The 14,410-nt window shown below is 37.1% G+C and overlaps 2 protein-coding genes across 2 annotated transcripts in view; one reads left to right on the top strand and one right to left on the bottom strand.

Moving 5' to 3' along the window:
- LOC138912833 (uncharacterized) overlaps positions 1 to 14,410 on the top strand; it is a 216,800-nt gene that overhangs the window by 164,475 nt on the left and 37,915 nt on the right.
- Positions 1 to 14,410, bottom strand: part of LOC108054899 (ubiquitin-conjugating enzyme E2 G1) — a 42,014-nt gene that overhangs the window by 4,807 nt on the left and 22,797 nt on the right. For both annotated transcript variants that reach the window (XM_070214302.1, XM_044392550.2), the window contains exon 2: positions 2,484 to 2,586. Coding sequence is in view for 1 of the 2 variants with exons in the window: in XM_044392550.2 (XP_044248485.1) it covers positions 2,484 to 2,586 (103 nt within the window). In the remaining variant the exon portion in view is untranslated. The remainder of the gene's footprint in view (positions 1 to 2,483; positions 2,587 to 14,410) is intronic.

Raw genomic sequence — 14,410 nt, 5'->3', positions numbered from 1 at the left:
ATCTTCAAACTCTGTGGGATATCGTCGAATTGTCTGAAGGGCGAACCTATCGGCGCAGATATCACGACCAAAGAAATTACTTCGAACATTACAGTGATGATGAATTTGTTAAAAAGGTTCTCTTAAGAAAAAGAGGTGAAATTTGTTTTACAAAAAAATGTTTTGCGACTTGAATTTAAAGTAAAGCAGTAAGTGCATTCATTTGATTTAACTAATTCCATATAATCACAAACCATTATTATCGGGAAACGATAATACATGAGTTAACCTTCTAAGCTCTAAGCTCTAAGCTCTTAGATTCTTCGCAAGCGGCAGTTTTCTTATAACTGTAGGCAATTTTTGTGGTGTTAGCGTGGCCACTGCCAGTCGAGTTGTTAAGGGCGTTAATTTTGCTATAGCGTCTTTTTCAAAACAATTTATGAAGTACCGGCGTATTAAAGATCTTCAAGAAAATGTTGTTGATTTTTATAAAATAGCCAAGTTTCTGAAAGTCCAAGATAGGAGCCATAGATTGCACGCATGTAAGAATTCAATCTCCCGGAGGCGATTCCGAAGACACCAGTTCTACAAGAATTGTGTCCTGTTCATCGGTATAATTTTTACCGCGAAACTTTTTTTCTGCCGACATTCTTTTTTATTAGTTTGAAATTTTGTTGATATCATCAGCTGTTAGTATGACTGTTTTATGGTATTTTTCGATAGTTTTTGACAATTAGTTAACTCTTCTATTGTGGGGCTGCCACCCAGTCTCAAATTAGTGCGCCTTTTATTTGGAGTTTTAAATGACGGACGAGAAAATGAAAACTGATTTGCCACCGGGATAAATTTATCCTTCTATTACCTAAATTTTACTTTGCAGGACGGACGAGAAAACGGCCTTAAGTTGATTGATCGAGTACGCAGAGGAATTCGAATTGGACGCAACGGGAAAAGTGGGGGAACTGAGACAAATATTATCAGCTTTCGTAAGGAACTCAAACCACACAGAGACGATCAGGCAGAGACTAGGAGAGCTAGCGAAAAAACACAGGATGGAAACAGGAGCGGTCGAACAAGGCAAAACACCGACAGAGGAACTCAACATGGTAGCAAACCAAATCGACTAACTGGTGAAGCAAATCAAAACACCACTGCGGCCAGACTTAAAGACGCCAGACATGCAGGACAATAAGGAATGGAAAATAGTGGTGGCAACCCTGAACCGAGTGCGGAGCTGGGGGATAGGCTACAAGGGAACAACCAATTACTTAGAATTCGAAGAAATCGAAACGCGCATATATTAGCGATATATATCAACATTTTTAGGGTTATAAAATGTAACCGCAATTCTGATTTCATGGGCGGAAAGAACTCATCGAAATAAGCTAAAATCCATTTGGATTTCTCTGGCTTAGCTCGCGTTTACCTATTATAGCGAGTTAAAGTTTTACATACAAAATTTATTTGTAACGGCCATATATTGTGAACCGATTAAAATTTTACTATCAAGTCTTCAGTGATTATGTAGCTATGAACCCAAGGAACTAAATTGACAAATGGCTCTTGCGAAGACGTACACCTAGCGCATTAAAAATCGAAAAATTAGGCAAATTTGTTTTTTAACGCGCTAGGTGCACTAGGTGCTAAGTGCGCAAGAGTCATTTGAGTCATTTAAGTTGAGCTATATGGTATAGTTGTCCGATCCGGCTCGTTCCGACTTATATACTAACTGCAATAGAAAGAAGACTTTTGGGAAAGTTTTATCCCGATAGCTTGAAAACTGAGAGACTAGTTTGCGTAGAAACGGAAGGACAGACGGACGGACAGACGGACATGGCTAGATGGACTCGGCTATTGATGCTAATCAAGAATATATGTACTTTATGTGGCCGGAAACGCCTCCTTCACTGCGTTGCAACCATCTGACTGAAATCATAATACCCTCTGCAAGGGTATAAAAAACACGCAGTTTTTAGGAAATTTACCGCACTTCCGTGTAGTATATCTTAAGATATCGAATCGATTTGCTTCTTGTTTCCACTGATTGGTGTGTTGGTTAAGTGTAAAATAAGTAAAACATATTGCAGTTTGCCAGCAGCATCTCTTAGTAATGCGCTAGTTGTCAAACGTCTATTTCTTACCAATTTTAACTTTGATGGAAAATAAAAAAAAACAAAAGCTGGGGTGGGTCTCCCGACTATCTGATACCCGTTACTCAGCTAGCAGTGCGAGGGAGATATAAAACTTTGATTGCGCATAACTTTTTAATGAATAGTCCGACAACAAGACATAAAAATCTGATATTTAAAATGGTTAAATATTCGAAAAAGTAGTATAGTAGTAAATAGTACAACTTTCTAGGCCGAAATTTTATTCAATGCATGTTTATTTGGTTTTCGCAGTCCAGGTACGGAATCCGTGTCTCAAACGTAGACTTTTTTACACCCGTGAATCAGAAATATTTATATATTTAAAAAAAATATATTTTAATGTTAATAACATACTATAGTGTATCTGGTGGTCCAATGATTAAGACTTCCCAGCGAAAAATATCATTTTCATCAATTAAACCAGCCGAGAATCCTTCCACAGGATTCTTGTTTAGTTCTGAAACGAAAAAAGTATAAATATTTTTGGTATAATTGAATTAATTAATTAATAATTATGAATGATCAAGAATATGTTAAATTAGGTGGTACATTCTGATTGTTTCATAATGTTATCTACGCATTATCAAATTTTATTTTTTTTTTTTTTGTTTCCTGATAGCCGTATTCCAGGATATTACTCAGCTCATCTGTCTGTCTGTCTGTTTGTCTGCCTGCTTGTCTGTCTGTCTGTTTCGGAAACTACAAAAGATGTTTGAGATTTTCCACACATATTCTTGCGCTTCCGCTTCAGCGAAAGTTTGTTTCAGTTAAGCGCCCCCCTAACGTCCACAATCGCCTTAAACGATTTTAAAAGGTGTCTGGCGCCCACACCTTTAAAGATTTCAGAAAAGTAAAAGTGCAGTTTTATTGTGTTTACCAATACCTATCGAAATGTAGAAATTTAGAAATTTTTTAAATCGAACCATTCCTTAAAAGTTATGCGCGATGAAAGTTTTATATCTTCATATCCCTCGCACTCGCTTTAGCTGAGTATCAGGTATCTGATAGTCGGGGCACCCGACATTTTCAAAACCACTATTATTTGGGGTTCCCATTTAAAATTAACTTAAACCGCTTTGACCACTTTTTTGGCCAAAATTAAATCCTCCCTCAATTTAAAAGATATCAATGTAAAAATCATTTTTATTTATCCCAACGCATATTCTGTAATAACTCTCGGATCAGACAACTATATTAAGAATTTAACTAATCATTCGAACTAGACACACGAACACAAAAAAGAGTCACCAAAAAGTCTTTGTTTTTGTCAAATTCCCGGGTCTAAAAAATCCAAAATTTTTGAAAAGTGTCGTTTAAGCTTCGTGTAGTTTGCTACAACAATTAAATACATTGGCAATAAGCAAATTTATATTTGCCAGTACCAGCCAAACCAAACCCAAAATAAGCGTCGAGCTTATTATGGAATCCGAAAAACTCACACGCACACGCACTCACTAAAACACTCAAATGACTCCAGCAACAAAACGCTTGCATGAAAATACGTCCACGGACCTTAAAAAAGACCGTCCAGATGATACACTCTTACCTACGTTGATTGAGTTGGTAGAGCAGAAATTTGCTGAGCAGACTGCTAACATTACTGCCTCAATACAAAAGTCTGAGGATCGCATTATACAAGAAATGCATGAAAAAGTTAACGTGATGAGTGGAAAAATAGAAGAACTCACTCAACGGGTGCACCAACTGGAGAAGGGAAGGAAAATCTAAAGGAGAGGATGATGCAACTAGAGGCCGTAACCCAAGATGCACAAACTTTAGAAGGGCGGGTTGGAGATTTTGAAGCGCGGGTGGCAACACGGGCGAACGAGTCCATCGCAGCGGACGACTCTCAGGTCCTATGGTCTCATGGTGTGCCTTACCAAGATAATAAAAACGTAAAGTCTATAGTTCACTCACTGTGTTTCAATCTGAAACTCACGCCGCCGCCGAGGATTCGTGTTAATAAATCCTATTCAACGTTTCAGATATAGAGGCATACCAATCGAATAGTCGTGCAATATTGAGGGTTCTCGCCAAACAAAATAATGGGTTACATATCTGCCATATAAATGCGCAAAGTTTATGCAAAAAGATTGAGGAGTTCAGGTATTTGTTTGTTAAGTCCAACATAGATGTTTTGTGTGTTTCTGAAACGTGGTTTGCTTCTCAACATAATGACGCTATCGTAATCCGATCCGATCGGGATGCCGGGGGTGTGGCTATCTACATTAATACAAAACTAAAAACAAAACTAATATGTAAGCAGCCAACAAGAAGTGCAGTTGAATACCTCTTCTTACATGTCAACGGGAGTCGAAGCGCTTCCAATATGTTGCTCGGGTGTGTTTACCGACCGAATCGAATAGTTGACTATTCTGATTTTGTTGAAGTAGTGGCTTCATTATGTTATAAATATAACAACGTCGTAATAACCGGGGATTTCAATAGTAATCTGCTTATTGAGCGGCATCTAAACTTAGAAATGGAGAGTCTTGGACTGATTCCTGTGAACTTTTCTACACATACACACTTCTCCAATACTCTCAACAGTCTTCTTGATGTTTTTTTTTTGTAAATGATAATAGTATGTCTCTTTCATATGACCAAGTCTCAGTGCCAGCTTTTTCAAAGCATGACTTAATCTATCTGACATATGAATTTGACCCTATTTTTCTTGACCACACCATTAATTACAGAGATTTTAGGAAAATCGATCTTGACTTAATTAGTCAGCATTTAGATGCCCTCGATCTAAATTATATGCATACTTTAGCAGATGTAAACGCCCAAATAGGTTTTTTGACAGAATGCACAGAGTCGTTGTATGAGAGATGTGTGCCCCCCCTTAAACAAAAAGTTATTAAGGCCACGGAAAATCCATGGTTTAATAATGCCACAGCTTTACAGATAAGCCAAAGAGATAGTACTTACAGAAGATGGAAATGATACAAAATTCGTGATTACTATAAAGAATTTAAGTTATTACAAACTGCAGTAAGGGGCTGTCCATATATTACGTAATCACAATTTCGGCGATTTTTGACCCCCTCCCCAATGTAATCAATTCTTCATACAAAAAAAAAAAAAAATTTGCACTAGAGTAATCATACGGTGGACCCCCCACCCTAGATGATTACGTAATATATGGACAGCCCCTAACCACCTAAATCGTTAATGCGAAGCGTACTTACTATTCACAAAAATTTCAAACTGCCATGTCGATGAAGCAGAAATGGAAGGAGTTACAAAATTTTGGTGTGGGCAAGTTCAAAAGCAAAAGCAATATAACTGCAGACCCTAATGAACTGAATATAAAATTTGTGCAATCAAACGTACCTGAAACTATGACCAACCCTTATCTTGACATTATTGTGAATAATATCTGTGATAATAGTTTTAGTTTTATGTGTATTTCTTCTTGTGATGTTTTGGATTCTGTTCTTAAAGTAAAGTCGAATGCGGTAGGGCTTGATAATGTACACCCTAGCTTCAAAAAAATGAATTAGAGGTTCATAAATTAGAAGTTCAAGATACCACTTCCGATAAATTGTGGCTCTGGGCTACGAAGGGTTTTCTTACTATTAAGTCGCAAAAACTGCCTAAAAATCGAAAATTTGGAACTTTGACCACGGATTTCTCAAAACTTTGACGTGATGGAAAGTTTCCAAGTGTGAGGTAGTAATCTACAGCTAAAATCATTTCAGGTTTGGTAGCTTTTATTCTTGGGCTTTTTTTTTGTCGACCAGTGTTATTATATTTATTTATTTATTTATTTATCTATATCGCCAATGGATAAATCCTTATCTGGCTACATCTTACTACAATTGATTAACTTAAATCTATTATTGAATATTATTTAAAAAATATTCCCTAAGGTTTTGCCTTAACAATTCCTTCTTGGCCCCCCAGCTGAATCTAATGCTTGTAGGTAAGGAATTAAACATTATTATTATTATATACTATATACTATATACTATATAATTATATACTATATACTTTTTTTTTATTTTTATTTTAATTATTAGATATAACTGAAAACATCTGACAGATACTCGACAGTAACCAGATAATATTTTTAACTTTATTGAACTTCAGCAAAGCATTTGACACGGTTAACCACAAAATTCTATGTACAAAACTTTTAAAATTCTTCGACTTTTCTGGACCCGCTGTTAAACTCATATCATCATACTTGAGTGGTAGAATGCAAGCAGATTTTACTGAAATTGGATGTTCAGAACCACTCATACTAAAGCGTGGCGAGCTTGTAACGACCCATCGTCACAACAACTAAATGCAACCCGCGCGCGTCTTTTCAAACGCGCGCCCAAAGCCCAAAGCGACAACTGGTCACACTGACAACAGAGATATAGATAGTCGAAGGCCATCGCTAGAATCATGACCCGATAACTAATTATCGAAAACGGGATTATCGTTACCGCTCGCTCTGGGCACTCTAAATAGCGGCTATATAATCAGAGGCAAGGCCTCAGATCAGGGACTTGCGTTCCGACGATCATCGAGGAAACATCTACAAGGAGGAAGATCCGGGTAAGTGGTGGGGGATCCGTAGGAGTTCGGTTTTAAATCGGCTCTGCGACCTGGTTAGGATCACTGGCGTCCCGGTGTGGTTTCCTAGAAATCAGCCCAGACCCAGTCGTGATCACTGAGGCGGCCCGGTTTACGTAATTCAGGCCCACCTCAGTGAGTTCCCCCAGACGTCACGTTTCCGGCTCCCGACCCGGACACGAAACGGATGTAGAAACGGCAGGTCGAAACTAACGATGCCCGGCAGACCGAAACTAACGATGCCCTACATTCCCGAAACCCACTAGAAACCCAAGTAGATCGTTCCCAACGACCCAGAACTCTACGTGCCCGACGTACGCACGACGAAGCAGTTCACGTACCGGCCCATCCGCAGCACCAACGCGATCACTCGGCCCATCCCGCAGCGCCAACGCTATCATCACTTACACTTCCGTAGCGTAACGTACACACCACGAAGCAGTTCACTCTTCGGCCCTTCCGCAGCGCCGTCGCGACTTTACGGCCCATCCGCAGCCAAGTCACTTCCGCAGCATCGAATCAACGACGGCAAGCAGTTCATCACACGCTTCCGCAGCATCGGATCAACGACGGCAAGCAGTTCATCACACACGCTCCTGTGGCATCGGACCAACGGCGGCAAGCAGTTCTTCACACAGCTTCAGTAGCATCGGATCCCGACAGCAAGCAGTTCACCACTCGGCCCTCCCGGAGCACCAAATCAACAGCAAGCAGTCCAGCCTTCGGCCCTCCTGTAGCACCGAACCACCGAAGCAAGCAGTGTCGACTCACATATACATACGTCATCACCCGACAAAACCTCACTTTACAATTACTACGAAATACACGCCTACCTTATAGCTCTATCCCTCTGTGTTATTATTGGGGAAAGGGAGGTAAAATCGATCTATAGAGGATCTATAAATATCTGTCGCGAACCCTGGCCACGGCGAGCTATACCGCCTCCCAAAACAGGGTCGTTACAAGCTTCAAGGCACTGTGTTATGTCCACTATAGTTTTCAATGTATGTAAATGTTAACTGTACTTATATTTTGAACTTATAATATAAACTTTTGGCACCTATAGAAAAAGCACTTCAATTCCGTTTAAATGACACAAAAATGTTCTTAACCCATTAATGCCATTTCCTCACTGATGTACATACTGTAGTATTTTTTCGGTATTCAAAAAAATGCTATTTCCTGTCCGCACGGGAAAGCATTTAGCATTCAGCATTTATTATTTCGAAAACAGATGTGCTTTGCTTTTAAATTCAAAATATTCAATGCTAACAAAAATTATCTTATTTTTGTCATGTCTTTTCTGCTGAAAATTCAGAAACAGCTAGAGAAACAGCGCAGGCACGGAAACACAAAGGAAAGCGTTGAAAGCTTATCATGAGGAAGACATTTTTCAAAACCTGAGATATGGGCATAATTTCTCAAATGCTAACCCGCAAGCAGGAGATTTGAACCATCAAATGTATTGACCATGGACAATAAAGATTTGAATGTTTTATTAAGCTTTTGTTTGCATTATATATTGCTATGAAATGCAATATGGGGGTTTGTTGCCTCTTACTTCCTGTGACAAACCTGAGCGGCAAAAGATTGGTCAGGTTTTGTTAACTGCAGTTATTCGTAATTTTTTTTTCTGCAGAGAAATCATCTATAGTGGGCCTTGATAATTTCGTAAATTTTGCGATGGCCGTTTTGTCGATAGTCAAAAAATACTCAGATATTTGGTATTTTAGGCACGAGAATATCAAAATGTAGTAGCATTTATTGTCGAATGCTCTTTTCTCCCACCTCTAGAACCACTTGAAAATATATGGGAAATATGTAACATATACCAAAAAATGTCAAAATGCTACATTCAGCTCTGGTGAGGAAAGGGCATAAGACTCCTTTGAAAAGTGAGCAAATTTTGCGAAAGTCAAATTTTTAACTTTTTTCCTGGGCCCTAAAACAAAAATGTTTTGATGCAAAGTTGTTCCCCAATCAAAAGTAATAATAACTGACAAAAAAAAAATATTTCAAAATATTTTTCCTAGTATTTTTTATGATTTTTTGAATGGAGACATCTCATTAAAATTTTGTATGAAAAGGAAGAAAAAGCGGCTAAAATTGTCATTTTTAGCTATTTTCAAAAAAACATAAAAAATACTAGGAAAAATATTTAAAAAAATTTTTTTTGCAGTTATTATTAATTTTTATTGGGGAAAAACTTTGCACATTTACATTTACATTTTGTTTTTAAGCCCCAGGAAAAAAGTTGAAAATTTGACCTTCACAAAAAATGTTCTAATTTGCTCACTTTTCAAAGGGTGCTTAATGGGTTAAGAACGGAATTGAAGTACACTTTCTGTAGGTGCCAAAATGTTTCTATTATAAGTTCAAAATATGAGAAGATTTAACTTAAAAATAATTATGCCGACTAGTGAAGAAATTTTTGAAATGGGACCATTCATTAAAAAAGTATGCGCAATCAAAATATTATACACTGGTCGGCATAATTATTTTGACAGATTTTAAAGTTATTTAATTTGTTTATTTATTTATTTTCCATTCAAAAAATCATAAAAAATACAAGGAAAAATATTTTGAAATATTTTTTGTTGCAGTTATTATTAAGTTTTATCAAAATGTAACATTCAAATCTGTCAAAATAATTATGCCGACTAGTGTATATATATCTCCCTCGCACTGCCTTTAGCTGAGTGACGGGTATTAGATAATCTGGACATCCACCTGACTATAGCGTTCTCTCTTGTTTTTACATCTCTCAGTTTATATCTTATAGCTCCCATAGGAAAAATCGGGAAAAAAACGTAAAAAAAATTCTAGCTTCGGTGTTTTTTGAAATATAACCTTCTACTCTTGGGAATGTTATTTTTAAATAATTATGAATTTCGAATAAAATTTAGATCAAATCGGGACACTATATCATATTCTCTTCTACTCTAGGATATGACTCTTTTTAAATGTTTCCGAATTTCGGTTTTAATTTTATCAAAATTGAACAACTATATCATATAGCTGCCATCGGAAAATTAATGAGAAATAATAGAAAATTGAACGTTTTTGCGATTTGTTAATTAATAGGAATGATCTGCAAGGGTATATAAGCTTCGGCTGGCCTTTCTTGTTCGTTTTATAATAGGCCAGACTTTTCAACTACATATAAATCTGGACTTTGAGGTGGCCAGTCCAAAGTGGTTACACCAACATCCTTCAAAAATGTTGTAATCATCTTGGCTTTGTGGCATGGGGCGTTATCCTGTTGCAGGATAAAGGATTGTCCAATAAGCCTGTCCTCAGAAGTAAAGGCGTTATCATTTAGAATCGACAAGTATTGGTGTTGGTTCATTGAGCCAGTGACAGGAACAAAGTCACCCAGTCCATTATACGCCAGAACATCACAGAGCCTCCACCATGGCTTATTTTTTGGCAAACGCGCCTCCTTTTTTGCTTTTGTAACATTGGCAATCTTACATAAACTTCTGTTCATAGAACGCTTCTCCAGAACTCCTTTGGCTTATGGAGATGTTGGTTTGCAAAGGACAGTCTTTTGAGCTTGTTTGCTTTTGTTATTTATGGTACGTCCTTGGCCTTATAGGTATTAAAATCACATTATTTTAATCGTCGACGAATTGTGCGCTCACTAATTGGGGTCCTAGCAGTTAAATTAAATTGATCTGCTGCAGATTCAGTCTTCAGAAAAATATTTTTTTTAAATTGCCGTACAATGACTCGGTCTTCACTGATATCTGTTTTACGTTTAGCACCTGACCAGTTTAAATTAAGCATGTCATTATGCTTTTTAAACTTTTTAATTTGGTAGTACACAGTTTGACGCGACATTTTTAACTCATCGGCAATGTCTTTGACTGCTATTCCAGCGTTAAACTTTGTTACCATTGAAGTTTTGGTAACCAAACTTAGCTCAGCCTTGTTACCCGTGTTATTTCATAATTGTTAAGGGGGGAGGTAGGGTCTTTGGCACCAAAAATTCGATTAACTTTGCGATTTAGTCTATTAAAACTGGTTGGATGGATTTAATTCAAACCTTTTGTATACTATTAAGTGACATTTAAGTAACATCCACAAATTGTTATAGCTGATACTATCGGCTAATACATCGGTGGCAAAGCGATTGCTGGAACACTATTAAAAAAGGCGTTTTGCGGTGTTCACTGTACCTCCGCTAAAAATGGTCGGATTTCCATTTTGTTTTTACATTTCGCTTAAGAATTAAAAAAAACCCGCCCCCTATGAAGCCTTTATTTAATTTTTTATTTATAAATTTGACTTTTGGCTTAAAAATAAAATATTTAAAGTTAAACAAGAGAGAACGCTATATTCGGGTGCCCCGACTATCAGATACCCGTTACTCAGCTAAAGGGAGTGCGAGTGGAGATAAAAACTTTGATCCGCCGTAACTTTTTAAAGAATGGTCCGATTTAAAAAATGTCTTCTACATTTCGATAGGTATTCATAAACACAATAATACTGCAATTTTACTTTTCCGAAATATTTAAATTTTCAATATCACTATGGACGGCAGTCCATGTAGTGACGAAGCGCACCAGGAGAGTGTGTGAAGGCGACTACTATTATATAGCCGGAAAATTGAAAATCTGCTGTGATAGTCCGATCGTAATGAGTAGTACACCAATCGAAAGGTATTGCAAAAACTTAAAGGATTGCAAGCCAAGACCTCAAGAAAATCAATTGGTTTGGAAGAGAGAGAGGTGAAAGTGAAAAAGTGAAAATTTCAAATTTTGGAGCTGTTGGGGCCGGTGGGGATAAAAGCGCCTCGCAATGTTTTAGTTGTATTCCTATTGAAAATACCCGTCGAATGAGGGGTCATATGATAAAATCCGAAAATAAAAATTATTACACGTCATTAAATACACTTTCTAAGATTTTCTCATTCGGCACGCTGCAATAGAAAATGCCTATGAAGGTAAAAAGGCTAAAATAGTATGCTAGGGCGGGCCGGATGAGAAAATATTAGAAAGTGTATTTAATGACGAGTGTAATAATTTTTCGTCACAAATGTTGATATCAGAACTTTTGTATGTTGAAGGTGCGATCGTCACTAGTTTTTTACCTCGTTAAGAGGTGTTTTTATTTGATCGTATATAAGCGATTGTGGGCGTTAGAGGGGGCGTGGCATCCTTTTGAAACAAACTTGCGCTGCGTAGGAACTCCTAGAATCTGCATGCAAAATGTCAATCTTCTAGCTTTTAAAGTTTCCGAGATGTCAGCGTTCATACGGACAGACAGACAGACGGACATGGCTATATCGACTCGGCTAGTGACCCTGATCAAGAATATATAATATATACTTTATACAATATACCCTTTTACTCTACAAGTAACGGGTATAAAATAAAAAAAAACGCTTCATAGGGGGCGGGTTTTTTTTTATGCAGAAAAATTTGCGACAAAATTGAAAACGATCGGTTGAGTAGTTTAGAAATGCCGATGAACACAGACTTTCGAAACGTGGTTTAGAGAAAAACGCACTTAAAGATGCACTTTCGTACCTAAAGTCTAAGAGGTTAGAGTACTAATTTTAGCATAACTTCTAAAGTTTTGTCCGATTGACTTAAAACTTTTTTGTACAATCTTAGGATGTTAATCTACAAGAAAAAAATTAAAAATAAATCTTTTTTTTGCATCCATTTTTTGTAATTTATTTTGTAATGGCAATTTTCGCCGCTGCACAGTGGGCCGAAAAAGCCAAAAGTCTGCCTTAAATCAGCGGAGCCCTTTAGCGAATATCTTTTGATGCGGTATTGTTAAAGGCAATTAAATATGTAAAAAAAAACATCATCGGGGGTGTCACAGAAAACCATTCCAACCGAATTTCTCCCGAATAGCAAATCTCGGTGTCATAGACGTCATTTTTGACGGTTTCTAAATCCCCCGTATTTTGCCGGACGTTTTGATAAAATTACCCAACTTACAAATGTTTTCCAAGAATTTTTAAATTTTATTTAAGAAAACTCTAATGAATTTTATGAACTACCTGCATACTACGATTTTTGTACCTACTTCGGTTTATATTTAAAAATATGCTTTTTATAAAACCTCTCGAAAAAATTAGCTACAAAAATCCGTCGGCAAACCGTCTACCTGACAGTGTTACCAATTAGCTAGCACTTTAAAATACCAAATTTGTCCAAAAATTTCGGAGTTAGTTATCGAAATGTTTTGTTAACGAATTATTTATTCAAAGGTACTTAATATTGTAGTTAAAAATGAAACTTATTTCTGGTAAAAATTTTATGGTAAAAGAAGTTGTTTTGTTATTGAGAAATTAATAAAAACAGGCCGCCTTTGCAAAAAGTTGGCATCACTGTCGTGAAAAAATGTCCTATTTTTGCCAGGTAAAACGATGGCTGTGAAGAAGACATACATGTAAAAAAGTACAACATTTTTGTTTATTATTAATTTAAACTAATGAGCTTTGCTAATTTTCAGGGGTAAACATAGGTTACCAGCGCAAGACACCATATTCTTCTGATTCATTCGCGATAATATCGACATTGCCAAAGGATTTACTCAGGGCGGCCGCATTCTTGTGAAAGGACCTGGCCAATGAGTTAAATCTCCATGGTAGTCCATGTAAAACCGTTTGTAAGGATCTCCTCTGCGTCCTAGCCTCTCGCAGTTTATGCCTTCGCAAGTACTCTAGAGCAGACGGCATTTTAGTTCGCCTTTAAAAATCTTGCCAGCTTAGAAATAAAAATAAACCAACGCAGCCGCGGTAAACCGCTGTTAATATGTATGTATAAAAATGTCCTATTTTTGCCAGATAAAATTCCGGCTGTGAAGAAGAAGAAGACATGTAAGTAAAAAAGTACAAAATTTTTGTTTATTACATAGCTCGCAAATAACTGTTGACCGATTCGTGCGGTCCCCAAATAACTGTTTTTCTCTGAGACTTTGAGCAAACAATCAGAGAGCAACCGTTTGAATTGTTCGTACAGAAATTTTGCTCGCACTCAGCCGACGAGCAGTTTTTTCGGCTTTCTTTTGCTCGGCTCGCTTACAGACCGATTGCTCCTGAACGACGTTTCAAAAAGTCTTTTGCGCATGTGTTAACGTTAACGTGCTTGGGCGATATTGCTCTCCCTTTCACTCGCACGTACTTTCAAAGGGAATACATTGTATAGTTGTATTAGTGAAAAGACTTTTTGCGATGACTTTTTCAGTAAATCGGTCTTTTAATAAGTCTCCCTGTGCGAGCGACATTCGTATCTCTCATTGAACGAGGTTCGTAACAGAGCGTCTCACGAACAGCTCAACGTAAAAGGCTCAACCGAAAACCAAAACGAAAGGAAACGAAGTGTGCTGCGCAGAGAGAGAACGAGGGGCATGCTATTTTTCGGTTGTTCTCGGGAGTAGAGCGTAAGGAAAAAAACGGTTAACAGTTATTTGCATGCTTTGGTTTATTATTATTAAACTAATAAGCGTTGCCCTGAATAAGCAGATTTGGTATGGGAGCAGTACCGGAACCGGAACCGAAATAAGATTCGGTTTGGTTCCCTGAAAATAAGCCAAAACAACTTTTTTGAAAATGGGAAAAATAAACTTAAACCCTTAACTATTTTTAAAAATGTTTAATTTTTTTTTGTGTAAAATTAAAAAAAAAATGTATTAAAAATTATTTGTAAAATTTGACGATTTTTTTTAGTAAATTAGGCCAAAAGTTTCTT

The sequence above is a fragment of the Drosophila takahashii genome, chromosome 3L (genome assembly GCF_030179915.1).
Source record: "Drosophila takahashii strain IR98-3 E-12201 chromosome 3L, DtakHiC1v2, whole genome shotgun sequence".
NCBI classification, from domain to species: domain Eukaryota; kingdom Metazoa; phylum Arthropoda; class Insecta; order Diptera; family Drosophilidae; genus Drosophila; species Drosophila takahashii.
The sequence above is the reverse complement of the archived record's forward strand: the minus strand, read 5'-3'. Positions and strand labels throughout refer to the sequence as shown.